The sequence below is a fragment of the Morone saxatilis genome, unplaced genomic scaffold (assembly GCF_004916995.1).
Source record: "Morone saxatilis isolate NCDOM2014 unplaced genomic scaffold, NCSU_SB_2.0 Contig8, whole genome shotgun sequence".
Taxonomy (NCBI): domain Eukaryota; kingdom Metazoa; phylum Chordata; class Actinopteri; family Moronidae; genus Morone; species Morone saxatilis.
Genome location: NW_023340257.1, coordinates 18790182 through 18805314, shown reverse-complemented (window position 1 = coordinate 18805314; position 15133 = coordinate 18790182). Strand labels below are relative to the sequence as shown.

Sequence of the window (15133 nt, the reverse complement as noted above, 5' to 3'; positions counted from 1 at the left end):
TAATAATAATAATAATAATCTTCCCTTATGCCACTGGATTTCCTGTGACCAAAACAATGTATGGGACTAAAACAATCTTTTTTATGATCATAAGGTTCTACATTAAAAAGTCTATGTACCCGATGCACATTACTATTCAAACAAGAAATGCGGGCGGTTCGCGAACCAGACAGCCAAAGAACTTAACAACACATTCAAATATACTGCTAATTAATTCTGTCTATTCATCACCACCACACATCTGAAGTGGCACAGCACAGATCTGCTCTGATTTTCTGACCAATACAAAAACTGCTCATCAATATATTAATGAGAAGATCCTGCACATGACATCCTTTTTAAAGTTTGTTCAAAAATTGAACAGTGAATTAACAGCTGCATTTTATTATTTCAGTTCACCATGTCCACCCCAAACGAATGTTGTTTCAATTGTCACACCATCCTGGATGAAATACAGCTGTTATGATGATTACAGATAGCATGACAGACATCGGATGAACAAACAGAACAAGACGATTAAACAATTAGCAGCCGTTTCCACATGCATTCATTAGAGCCCCACCATGGAAATCATTTTCCCCTACTGATAACCAGAACTATAAAGGACATTTTTCTAATATGCATCTAATCCTCTATATTCTACTGTCATTCAGTAAGGCTGCTAATCATTTTTGAAGACAGCTGTGAAAGATGCCACAGATCATGAAGGATACTGCAGACTAAGCTGCAAAACACACTGCCACCACAGCACATCTGTGCGTCACATGACATGTGTCATGTGACATGTGTCATGCCATGGAGCTACACGTCAACAGGACTACACGGTGCATAAAATGGGTGGGTAATGCATATTGTAGTTGCTTGTTTTCTTGTCAATAACAAAACCTTCAGTGTGTAAATCCTTTCCTCAGCACCTGTCAGTCTTCACACCTGCAGTACAGCTGTTCAGGCAAAGTCTTTTATGATATATATTGGTGAGACTGGGATGTAGAGCTCTGAGTGTGACTCTAGCCCTCTGATAAGTCTCTCATCCATTGACAGCTTCAAGACCACAAAAGAAGACAATCTGTCACTGACAGGAAGTCAAAGTACAGCAGCTGGAAGGTGTGTTCTGCAGAGAATTCTGCTGCTCAGGGGATGTCTACACTGGATAATGGGACAGAGGAGTAAACTGTCACTGGGCGGTGTGTCCATTCGTGGCAGTGTGTCTCGCCACTTTGGGTGTGTGGGTTTACAAGGCAAAAAATAGGCCTGTCGTGACGTGCGTCATATGGTGGTAGCGTGTTTTGCACTTGACGTGATGCTCCACTCAAAACCTATTTCTGATTATCAAACGGTCAGCCCTGCAGGCTTGACAGGTGGCTGTAAAACGTTTATACCTTCATTTCGGTGGAGCGCAGTGGCTGCAGTCTCCTTGATATCATGTCAGTTACAATGGACTCCAGTAGTGATCAGTTTTCACGGTTGGAAAAATGTCCATTAAACCTCTTCTTGCAGCATAATCTATTTTTCCACTGGCCACCTCTATGACTGATCAGTATGTTCTCATTTTTGTCTGCAGGGGGTGAGTGTTTGAAGGATAGATTTTAAGTGGAGCACCTTCACCCTCAATTTGCAAGTGATACTGACATAAATGTTAGACCATCTACAGTACTATGGAGATGACAGACAGACTGAGCTGGGCTTGAATCCAGGCAACCTCATGCTGTGATGGAAAGTTTGAAATGATCAGGCAACAGCGACACAGAAATGGCGTTTCCCTTTTATTACCTTATTAACAAAATTTCATCTGATCTCATGAGATAAGCTCTACGCACTTTCTATCACAAGATCAGTGAAGTTTGCAGGCTATATTTGGGGAAGCATGCAACAGTCAAATCAATTTCATGAACTCTGATGAGATCATTCCTTGGGGTTTTCAAGAAACAGCTGGGAAATCTTCAATAAAAAGGGGATTATTTGATTTCAGTGGGGGTTTTGTCAAATCTGGAGGCATACTTTGCAACACTACTCCAGTACATTTCTGTGCCACGCGGATTTCATACCTGATAGATCCTGTTTAGATGTGCCTGTAGGAAGAAAATGTAGTGCATGTAATGGACTGGCTTCAGAATTCCTCTATGAACTACAGTATCTCTCTTAAGCATTTTCCCCCTCATTACCTCTCATCTGTAGCAAGACACCAAGACCTTGAAGAACCAGACCATGTGGGCAATAGATGTACGCGAATACCAATCAGGTATTCATTGTGTTTGATGGTTTGCATATGTAATATTGTACAAGACATTTCCCAAAGGACATAGTATCAAGGATGTTAGGATGGTATTTAAAAAGGCTAGCTCTTAACCAATGCAGTGACAAAATAAATTTGAAAGATGGTAGCAGGATATCCATAGATAAACATTATAAATTATAACATTTTAATATAAAAACTTCTCAATCACCAGCATGAGCAGAATAATGATTGAACGGTGATTGAAAATGCTAAACAAACACTTGATCATTCAAGTGCTCATTCTAGCAAACACCGTACAATAAGAAGCAGACAAAGTTTAATTATTGCCTCAAATTGCATGCTTATTTTGGGAATGTTATAATTGGGTTTCTGATGCAGATTTCCTTGACATTTGGGAAAACTCAAGTCAAATCTGAGTGTACTCCACATTACTGGCTGAGTTTCGCTGAGCTAATTACATGAGATCCACTGGGCCATCTCGAAGGAGTTGCTAATTTAGGGGAAATAATCAGCGGTACATAAAACTTGTTGAGGATGTTTCACAATGAAACTGCAGGACTCCCCGCACCTGCACATGATCAATATACCTCCTGAATTTAGGTTAAAGGTATTCAATTACTCTCCTTGAGACACCGGCATCCTGCAGGTTTGTGTGCCTCCCTGGTGGTTGCTAGTCAGTGTGTCCCAATTCCACATACTAATAATACATACTATAAACAAGACATGTAGTTTTTCATTTTGTACATATGGGATCTGATGCATGATATTCATTGATATCGCTCAACTTTAGCAATAATCAGAAATATCACCATTTGAAAGTAAAATAATTGTTTTCATGGATTTATTTCTATATTAATTATTTCCTGCACTGTCAAGGACACCGGCCCTCAAGTACCTACAATTTAGATATTTAGCTTCAACTGTGATCAATACTTTTTCGTTATTCATTATTTTACCTGTTCTCCTTCAGTGAAGACGCGCTCACCGAAGCTCCAGCTGATAGTGGGAGTTGGATCTCCGGATGCCTCGCAAGTCAGAGTTACCTGCTCCTCCATCTCTGAAGTGCTCTGGTTTACGATGTACGTGATCTTAGGTTTGACTGTAAAGACAAACACAAAGTCATCACAACCGCACTAGAAGAACAAGTCAGCCAGGTGGTTTGGCAGCAAAAGTACAATAAGTAAAAGAGCAACTCTGTGGATTTGGGATGAGTTCAAAGGAAGGATGAGGATCAGTAGCTTGACAGGTGAGTGGGATTCTTAAGGCAGCAAAACTGTTTTCAAGCTTTTCCAGTCCCAGAAGCGGCAAAGTTGTGATAACCACGTATGGAGCCGAACTTAATTCATGTAATCATTTATTTTGCCTATCTCTAAGGAGCCGGTCTTTATTTTTGTTTACATTTGAGAGAACTGTCGCGTTACAGTACAACTAAGCTAACCTGAAAGCACAGCAGGGTGCCACAACTGTGACATGAGCAGAGCAAAGCAAATTGAAGTGCTACCTCTGAAGCGTGAGGCTGAGCATTACTCTGTGCTTTCATATTTTTCCTCCCTCTCCATGAAGGGTGAACGCATGGATCAAGTAATACATTCGCTAAATGTAAGCCTATTGAATATTGTACATATAATTTACACTTTTTTGCACGAGAAAACATTTGTAACCTTGTATTAACATGCTGTTATCTCAACCAGTAATTATCAAATATACAAAGGAACAGCTGTGTTGTCATTAAAAGTATTTGAACATGCAGCAATTTGTGTTCACAGTTAAGGGTGTCACAAACCGATTGGCAAGGATGGGATCAGAGCTGATTATAATTCTTTTGAATGGATTGAAAGAGCTACCCTGTATTTCTGATATTTTTCTATCGTAAGAAAACCCTAGATTTATGCTTTATGCTAGAACCGCTTTCTAGCATAAAGCATTGTGAGCGATGGCCCATAGAAGGGCACAATCAAATCACCAGTGTCCAGTAGTTTCAATAACAGTAACCACGCTCACGATGTGTGTCAGCAAGGAAAGTGAACAGAGCTGCTTTGAGTATTTTTTTAGGTACACAAAGCCTCTAAAAAGCTTCTGCTGCTGTCTGACAGCTGAATTTAAATGTCAGTACTTTGTTCATTCTGAAGAGAAAGAAATCCTGCCTAAACCTGGCTGCCACGACAGCTCCACACTGACACTCACACAGAGTTTTCTCAAAAGATGTTGATACATAACATAACGTATAAAATGCTCAAACAATTCGCAAAACTATGTTCTAATTTTAATGTAGAGCTATTTAAATAATCTAATAATGAATTTGATCAATTTGATTGAGGTCCTACAGAATCACATCTTCTCTTACAGATAAAACAGTATTGGCTATTTGATATGATAGATGTCTGTATTTAGTCTTTATTTAGTCTGTGCTCTTCTCACTGGTTTGAAGTGGGTGAGTTCCAGTTGGAGACATACTTGTCACATACCTCTGAGAACCTTGTTGCCAGCACTGTCAATCAGATTGATCAAAAAACACCCACACAGACCCGATGAAGCTGGGTTTTTAGTGTTAAATGACAAATAATACCTAAAGCTCCATTTGGACAGCACTCCTGAGTAATTTAACACATCATTCTGGACGGCATTTAAACCATCGGGACATGACAGGATGTGGTCTGTAATAGACATGGACATTCATCAGGACAAAGCGAAAAGAGAGCCAAAAGCTTCACCGGGGGGGTGGAGGGAGACTTGAGCCAAAGTTGAATTTGAGTCAAAAATGTTACGTTCTCACACAAAAGTCAAACATCCCACTGATGGAAAAAAAAAGTAGACAAACATTTCACACAGAAAAAAAATGAAGGTCCACTTTGAAACGAAGGACATCACTCAGGACGGGATTTAAATTAAATTAAAGGAGGACCGGTGTGTCCCTGAATAAAAGCAGGTAATTGTGACTAATTATTACTGGGGTGGGAGTAAATAATTTGCCAAATATGCACTCTGAGTGGGATTAAAATCACTGACCAGTGCAGATAAAACCACCCACCCTCCACTAGAGAAATAAATCCAGTCCAAATGCAGCTTAAGAATGCTTTTTTTTTTGAACATCACTTTTAATCAGGAGCTTTAAGGCCGCACTGTGCAGCTGTAATATGTAAGAAATATAAATATCTAATCAGACTTGGTATTGACAGGTACTCAGTATTCAAGGACTCATCAAAAACAGTGGGGAAAACAGGAAAAAATAGGAAAACACATTTATACAGCTTTTATATGCAAAAGTGGGAGCTTACAAAGAAACGCATGACTGCAGCTTTTCCCACATTGATGTAAAGAGACCAGAGCTTTGAGAGTGTGAGAAAATCTTCGAGATAATGAGGTAAATATTGCTAAAGAGGTAAACAATGTGCTTTGAAAGCTGTCGTCACTAATTTTATGGTAATTGTTTACGCGTTGAGCTCTAAAGATCCAGGCCCTGGCCACCTCTGTTATTTAGGAAAATGAGCTGCACCAGATAACTCATTGTAAAGTTAATTGACAGAAAAACTGCATGAACTGATATTGTGTTTCTGGTTATGGATTATTATGGTCGTCGTTGCATGACAAAGTACAGAAAACAACAACAACCTAGTGGGCAAAAGTGAAGGAAAAACGATTTCAAAGGGTTCAGCTAAGCTCATCCCACTTGGCCAGTTCTCTAAATCCTTAAGCTTCAGCCTTACATGAAACAACCACAACCCACACTGAAACAACACCTCTTCTTGTATCCCTTAGAAAACAGACACATAACCATACTATTGTTCCTCCCCCACCTACATACTCTTATACCTCATTCCCACACACTTGGAACAATTTATATTGTCACTTAAGTTCATGTATGTATATAGAAACACCTTACCAAACACTCTCAGACTGAGTTCCTGCTCACTTTCCCCAGCCTTGTTCTTGGCAATGCAGGTGTACTCTCCCTCATCCAGCTTGGTGACATCCATTATTGTCATTTCTGAGCCATCTTCATTATAGCTGTACTTCTCTCCGGCCTCCAGAACGGCTTCGTTCCTGTGGAAAATGTGTGGTAAACCTAATAATCAATTTCAAACATCATTCTTAAAGTGCACCTTGTTATAAGCTTTTCTTTCCTAATCGTGACCCATAGGTCTTTAGAAAATAAGCAGTTTCTAGATCCCTGAATGACAAAGTGAAGAAGTAGAAGAGGTTAAAGCTTAAAATCTCAGAGCAGAAAATGTATTCAGAAAATAAGGGCGATGATGTTTTTTGACCTGCAAGACCTTTGACATTTGGTGTTAAGAATCAATTTGAAAATAAATGGCTAATGTATTTTTATTTTGTCCTAGTGGAGTATAAATAGTTTGTCACCACTGAGAGCCGTGTAAGGAAGATAATGTTCTCTGGCCTCTGACTGTCTAATCGCTCATAATACAGCTTTCAGCGAGTTTCAGGTCCCGTCTAACTGCACAAGTAACAAAAAACATATTCCAAGGGCAACAAAACAGGAAAAACCAAGGCCAACGGTAGCTTCTGGGCTGTTTGCACCTTGTGCCCCCCTGCCAATGTAGGGTGTCTACACAGCTAACTGCTGTCTTGGAAACAAGATGAACAGGAACAGTTTAACAAAGCAAGAGCCTATCAATGGCTGTATTCAGATACACAGAATAATGTGGCTATTGATGACACTCCAGTCTTCAGGTTTCACTGTTTACATGCACCTTTGATACCCTGTGATTATGCATCCGGTTGCAATGAATAAACCATTTAGTAGAAAATCCCCAATATCCAGAGTGTCTAGTGTACACTTTGGCCTCCAGTTTGATGGAGGTTAACTGGTGCATACGACTAACACCATTCCTGAACAACCTCCTGTAACAGCCGAAGCAAAGAGAAGGTCTGGACAGGATATTCAGTCCCAAAAAAAAAAAAGAAGCCACATTTTTCTTGAGAAGCAGCGTTATGCATTCATCTGACAACAAACAAGCAGACTATAATGTAGCTTATGTATTCTGTTTCAGTAAAAACATTTTCTTTACATCACTATGTGATATTAATATAATAATGTGTTATATGTAATAATTTGAATAATCTTATATAATAATGTAAATAATTTTATGGTGAGTAAAATGACACTTTCCATGCAGTCCGGCTGTATTATAGAAACCAACAATCTTCATAAGACTGAAATATAATAGGCTATAACACAGTACAAAACATTGATTCTGTTAAATGAGACACAATAGAAACTACTGTATATATTATGCTGCAAATGTTGAAAGCATTTGTCTCTCCAGTTGCTCGCAAAGTTTTACCTTGTCCAGGTCACCATGGGTTCAGGATAGCCATCAACAGCACAAGTCAACATGGCAGGCTGCCCGACATCTGCTGTGGCATTCACCTCTGACTGCCATACCCTGATGGTCGGGAGCACTGAGACACCGAGAGATAGAATTAAATAGATAGAAAGAAAAACACATTGGTATATAGATACATAGTCACATAGGAAGATAGTAGGCAGAAAAACAGAGACAGATGCAGTGACAAATTCAGAACACTTATTTTAAGCACACTCATTCGCTAGGCTCAGAAGTTGCAGGAAACAGACTTCATTAGCATGGAACATCTTTGATACACGGTTGCTCTGGGCAACTGTTTCCACATTGATGTTGAGCCTGGTCGCCTCTGAGGATCTGCAGCTTATTTGAACGTCACGGGACACCTGCCACACAAAAACATGCACACAGGAACAAAAAGGAAAGAGGAAATAATGCAATGGAGAGAGGCCTGCTAACCGTTCACAACGACCTTGATGACCCGCAGATCAATCTCGCCGCGGGCCATGAGGCGACCCTCGCAGGTATATGAGCCCTCATCTGTCTTCTTTATGCCACGGATCTGAAGGTGATTGTTGCTCAGTACCTTAAACCGAACTGAAAGAAGGCAGAAGATAAATGTATAGTCAGGTGTGTTATATACGTACTTGACAAGTTTAAATTAGGCCACTGACCAAACTATCTGATCATAAACTGCTGATGTTGTGCTACCAAGAGGGTTACATAATGATGCAAAGGAACTCCTCCATATATAAAGAAATGTGTTGCCTGAATTAGTCAACCATGGCAAAGATTCACTTTGATATATCTGGCTGACAATTTATTAACACTTTAATACTGATGTCTGATTTAATCACTAAAATATCTGCATTATTATTATAAACTCAATGAACTTTTGAATTTTATTCAAGATCAGTTTGAAATATGCAATATTTTTGTCTGTCTAAAGGATACTGTTACATAAAAAACAAACAAAAAAATCTTTCGGACACATATGCTATTTCCACTTTGTCAAATTCCTATCTGTTAGCATGTCCAACACTGCTTCCACCATCTCCAGAAAAAGAGAAATACGGCCAAAGCCCACAAGAACTCCTTCAGTTTGAGATTAAATGTGAACCGAATAAATTTAATCATGTAGTAATTCAAAATACTATTACAACCCACATGTGAGCTTGTTTTATTATTTTTCCAGTGAGCAATACAAACAATACAATACACATTATGATATTGCTCAGTGTCAGGGGTGAATAACAGGGAATCAATTGTATTTTTCAAATTCAAAACCAAATTAATTTTTCCTTTCAAAGCTCAGGATAAAGCCTGGAGGAGAACAGCAACAAAAGCCATCAACACGTGGCTAAACCAGTGGTCCTATTTTGACTATGTAGTCTTGTGTACGTAGAAGTTTATTTCCATTACGGTTACAATAAATTGGTCACATTTTCAGCTTTAGTTTAATTTGTTTTAAAATATGCTTCACCTTGGTTGTAATGAGTTAATCTTCGAACATTACCTCTATACTACAATGATGTTGCTCTGATGTAAATCTTGCTTATGTTCAGGCCATATTACATGGTTCATATGGATAATCATACATCAAATACATACTATACATTTGAATGACTACCTAACTTCCCTGATTTACAAACTCAACTCACTTTGAAAGATTATTCAGATTTTTTTTTTTATATGATGGACAACTGTGCAAACTAGACCATGTAAACGTATTGTTGTGTTATTATTGTATGTATTAGCTAATGTTTGTTTAAGAGTTAGAGTTGAACAAAACACTAACTCAGGAATATTAAGAACGTGATCACCACATAATCACCAAATCCAGTCAAATAGAAAGATGATCCACATGTTGTTCAGAGAACTCTTACCATCTTTCTCCATCTGTATTTTTGCTCCTTTGTATTTCCAGAAGACAGTGGGTGGCGGCGAACTGATGACATCACAAATTATGTTGGCATTGTCTCCTTCGGTAAACTCTTGGGGTGACGGTGCGTTTGTGAAGGTGATTTTTTCTGGAATATAACATGCAGAACACTTTTTACTCATAGGTGTTACAGTACGAGTCTCATCAAAACACCATCTCCTTCAGGTAGTTTGACTGTTGAGAAGGAATACATTTTTATTCACACTTGTTAAGCAATTTAGAAAAAAAGGCTGTTGTTCCATACACAACAGGGTATTTTTAAAATCACACTAGCAATTTATTTTCAATTTTTCTGTTAGAAAAATGGTCAAACTTTTATGAGTGCTTGGCAATTTTGTCAATCACCACAGGTTTATACATACAAACAAATCCATGAAAAGGACTTCCTTTCCCATAACTTTGCTTTATGCCACCCCAAGCATATTAACTCTCTAAACAAACTCCTGACTCAATATTTTTTTGTTACCAGAGCCGAAGCATTTCTAAAACTAGCAAATTGGTTAATGAAATTTGCTGGGAGCTCTAAATGGCATGAAATGAAGGACTAATGTTACCTTACAGACTTGACTCACATTCAACTTCCCGGCTATAAAGCTACAATATTACCAGGGCTAAACACATGAAGATATTTTAAAAAATAAAACGCCAGCTGTAACCCGCATTGCCTGCAGGGGGCCCCAAGTGTTAAAATAGCAGCAGCTGTTATTTTTTTTGACTGCAGGTGACTTTGCATTAAATCTGCAAACTGCTGCTGTCGTCATACGTCCCTCTCCTATAGATGGCAGAAGTGGGCATGGGTCCAACTGCTAACAATGGCAGTAGCTTGCTAAACGTTTGTTTGGATGAATTAATGTGTGAAGTTTTGTGAGTTGACGATAAGCCATTTCGAAAAGGTGTTTTGCATGTATAAAAACTTTCCCCATTTTCTTAACATTTAACTGAGTCAAAACGAATGCTCATTTTAACAAATCGCAAATGGAAAAATGAGACCGCAATCTTATTTTGCGAATGACACTTTTTTATTGATTTTAATAGGTAATGTCTACATGGGTGAACACTTCTAATGATGACCTAAAATAGGAACTGAAATAACAGGAAAAGTTCTGTTTGGAAAAGGATTTCATCTCTGATGGACATTTGCTGATGCTTGGCATTCATGGAAAATAAAAGCCATTACTCACAAAAACTGCACAACAGACAGGATCATTAAGCAGCCCTCTAATGGTCTTCCGACCGTTTATTGAACTGATGAAAAATCCATCCTCACTTGAAAAGAAAAAGAGTAATGTGTTGCCCTTGAGCAGTCAATAAAATACTGTGAGTTCAATAAACAAGATTTTTTTTTCCTTCGGTGCTCATACCACTCAATAATTCTGACTGTACGGGTTGAGGAAAATACTTACGGAAGATTTTCACTCTGACGGTTGACTCCCCTTGCAGGTCTCCATTGGTAGCGACACATTTGTATGTCCCTGCATTTTCAGTCCCAGCTTTATACAGTGTGAGGGTGGAAGATGACTCATCGTTACGGGTTACTGTTATGTCTGGTCTGTTTGGTTCTATCCTGTCCCCGCTTGGTCCAAACCAGTCTATCTGCTTGGCAACACCTACAACTGAGAGCACAGTAAAGAGCAGTATGTTAGAAAACAGTCTAAAATATATGCATTCGACATCAGTGAAGTTCACCAGTGCTAACACACTGAATATGCTCCTGCATGGACAGTGGTTTGTGCATTTTAGCTGCTTAGAAATAATGACAAAGCATCAGCCAGTATGCCATTGTTTGCCTTGAACACGTGAAGGGCAACAGGAAACGCAGGACATTAAAGGGGATGTCATGCAACAAAGATCAATCATTAATTAGATAGATAAAGGCAACAAAGACGTTTCAGCCAAATGGCTGAAACATACATACACACAAAACACAGACCTATGTCTCTTTTGACATTTTCTGTCTTTTCAACTTCTTATCTTTTCAATAACTTTAGGCCATATCTTTAGAAGAATATAAAAAAAGAAGATAAAAATTGAAAATTGATAGGTTGGATGCAGGTTTGAAAAGTAGGGGTGTGGGGTGTTCACAGTCAAGATAAACATAAACTTACCTTCACACATGAAGAATTTGGATTCTCCAAGACTAATCTCACCCTGACTTGGTGTGATCTGCACTTCCAGTGAAACTACAACAGAAAAAAAACATACAATACAATATTTAGAAATCTGAAAACATAATGAATGAAGCACTGCTTAAGAATACAGAAATAATCAACACTGTTACAGCATTGTATTATATTATACTATAGGCAAGGAAAGAAGTAGCCACCTGTAGGCAATCAGTGCTACAACTGCAGGTTTTCGCCTTCATTTAAATAATTTATACTTTTTTTTTATTATTGGAAAGAGTATTGACACATGGGAGTTTCACGTGTTCTTTGTCCTCCAGTAATAAGAACCAAACTGCAGTTGCAGTCACAAAAAGAAAGTATTAAAGTAAAAAAAAAAAAACATTAAATACTCAAGCTATGACTCTCATTTCCTGCAGGTGGCAAAATTACAGCAGCTACTACTTTCTTTGCCTGTAGGTGGCAACACCCACACCTTTGCACATCAATATTTTTTACTGCGACTGAAAAGTACAGGAAAACTGTGGAAACCAATGCACACACACATCCAGAAACTAGCAGACCCTATTACCAAAAACATGGACATTCCCTATTCCTCTTTTGCCTGCAGTCTTCCTGCCCTTTCAAGAGATATAGCATATCGAGCAAATACTGCAATTATTAAGTTAACATTCAGCAGTTGGTAAGAACCAATGCTGTGCTCCCAGTGTACCTTGAGAGAAATTATATTCAAGATGCTTTAAAAAGTTATTAGAAATCCCGCTGTCTGTGTAGCGAGATAAATGCGAGTCGCTCAGTGCACTTAATCAAAGACCACATGAAAAAAGCTGATTTCTGTTATTTGACAGACAGAAGAATGGCCTGAAACACTTCTGTGCTTAATTAGAACAAAGCTTCGCTTGTTTCCTGCAGAATCTCCCAAGGGGGCAGTCAAGGGTTCCTGTGGTTGACTAAGAAGTGTGACTAAATGGGTCCAAAATCCAGCTCTATATTATGCATGAGATTGTGTATGTACCACCATCAGTGTGCGCACACACACACACTGGAGGCCAGAGAAAGAGTGGGCACACAGTGTTGTCAAGGGACACAGGGAAAGATCACGATGATGTCTAGTGAAGATGAACTGGAGTGAATAGTCAGTATGAGTTCTGTAATGCCAACAAATGAAGTGAACGGGGAGTGATCCATTTATTTTGGTCACATCCCTAAAAGTGAAATTCCCTTAAATGTAAAAAATGTAATGATTTAACACTGGAATCATAATATAAGTTTAAAGAACATTGGCCGATTGCTTTCTGTCCAACAATTCATTAATTCTACTGGACTAGAGCTACACAATGTATGAACCCATGTAACTGCTTGCACATTGTCATTATTTTTACTAAGAGTTTAATCACAGTTTAATTAGAACTTTCATCTAATTCCACCTTTTGGATTTCCTCAAACTGTATAAACCTTTTTAAATGTGTTGTCTAAAGATGAACAATTACTGGGCTCAAATACTCGGCACAAAGAGCTAGGAATGACTAGCTTGAGATTGATCAAATTTAAATTGCTTGGGGATTTCTTTTCTTTTTTTCGACAAATCCCAAAGATATAAAGTTATTTAAGACTAATAAAATAGCTGGAATAGAGGAAATAAAAGCTGCAACCACTGAATTTAGGGTTTTTTTATGCTTATACTTCAAAAACTGATGGATTAATGATTAGCGATTGGATCGCTTAAGCCCATCAACATCCCAGAATAACATACAAGATCATAATAAATGATACTGAACAGGCTCAAGTGTAAGAATGTCACCTGTCTTTTGTATATTTCTATCCAGTCTCTATTATTGTTTTGGTTATATCATTACTAATCAATGCAGGAAAGATCCATGTGAACAAGGTGAAAACCAAAGCAGGCATTGTTTTTAGCGAGTGGTTAAAACTAGAGAAATAATTAGATAATTAGTTTCTGGTACTGATTATCCACAATCAGGTATTTCACCATCATCCATCCTACTATTCATATCAGCTTTATAAGAGGTAGGCATCCAGTACATGGCTGAGAAGACACTGAAAAAAGGCTTCAGTAAACCCAAAATTATTTTTTTTCATCTTCCAGACATTGATATTAAGTAGGAGTGTAAAGTATGAGCCCTCATCCCATCAGAGCAGCAGCGTTAGCTAGAAACTGAATGTACAGTAGACTATGAAAATCACTGTAGTTTGCACCATCTCTGTCTGCTGTCACATTATCATAATTTTAGTCAATTTACACCAACACAAAGCACAATGCACTATAATTGATTGCATGTTGCTCAGTTATTTGAAGGTTTTATTTTTGAGACAAATTGTTTAATCTTGTCAGCAGGATTTGATGTTCAAAGTGAAAGAACATGAAAACAAGGCATCAAAACCCCACTCATTTTATTTTCATATGAACTACTAACTGAAACAATGTTATGCAAATTTTATGGATAAGGATTTAGTTTTAATTGGACCGAGGAAATAAGTACGGTTGGTATTCATTTAGTCAAACAAACAGGCAACTCATTTGCAGAGGAAGCATGATGATGATGATGATTATTCAAGTCAAGTGAAGTTTATTTGTAAAGCCCATTATCGCATTCAGTGTCTGAATCGTTTACATCAGCAATGATTCTCAACCCTGCCGCATTTATCTAAGCAGACGAACAAACGTCTTCAAAAACGATGCTTGACGCATGAAAAAAAAAAAGTGGCAAAAGAAACACAAATTGCAAAAATTAGACACAATTCAACAGTAGTTTTACAACTGGTTCAACACTGATGCGATAAACCCATTTTAAGAACTCCAATAAAGTGAAAGGGTTAAATGAAGCTCGATTGAAGTAAGCTACATTGAACTAGTCCGTGATTAGATCCGGTATCAGCTCCAAGGGGCAAAGTAGGTGCAGTGGCAATTAGGGAGAAGGGTGAGATGTGGGGCAGCTGATGAGTCAGCATGTAGTTGTGCTAAGCATACTGACTGAGGTGGCTTCTATGTGCATTTTACATGGTCTTGGAGTGTAAAAGCAAAAGCTAATTGTGCTCAGACACTTATTCCCTTTGACATTATTGCTGGAAGATCCACACACGGTGCAGTCAAACGACTGGCGGCTAGATCAGGATTTACTGTAGCTTCTTTAATTATGACAGAAAAATACAGAGGTTGCACAATCAAGCACAAATTAAATGCTTACCATGGCATTGTGTTTGAGGTACGTTTTGATGTTAAATAATACTATGTATATATTATACACTTATTAGAAAGTGCTGCCAGTTTGTTAGGTGCACCTACCTGTAGTCTACTAAAGCGGTGCTGCAATAAATCAATATTACAAACACCTCTCAGAATAACGACATAAAATTAAACAGCACCTCAATCCACAGCCTCCAAAATGACCATAAAGTTAAATCAACCCCTCTCTAAAACTGTTTCAACAAAACTGAACATTATGACCTTCATGAAAGTAGGATTTATTGCAGGACTGTTGCATTAGAC

General features: G+C 38.2%; 1 protein-coding gene across 5 annotated transcripts in view; it reads right to left on the bottom strand.

Annotated features, from left to right (window-relative positions):
• ncam1b (neural cell adhesion molecule 1b) overlaps positions 1-11682 on the bottom strand; it is a gene marked incomplete at its 5' end in the record, with an annotated part of 36680 nt that extends 24998 nt beyond the window's left edge. For 3 of the 5 annotated variants that reach the window (XM_035679954.1, XM_035679955.1, XM_035679957.1), the window contains 7 exon segments: positions 3193-3335; positions 6117-6277; positions 7540-7657; positions 8020-8157; positions 9447-9590; positions 10906-11115; positions 11608-11682. In XM_035679954.1, coding sequence (XP_035535847.1) covers positions 3193-3335; positions 6117-6277; positions 7540-7657; positions 8020-8157; positions 9447-9590; positions 10906-11115; positions 11608-11682 — 989 coding nt within the window. 5 annotated transcript variants of the gene reach the window in all.
• Between the last annotated feature and the right edge of the window lie 3451 nt (positions 11683-15133).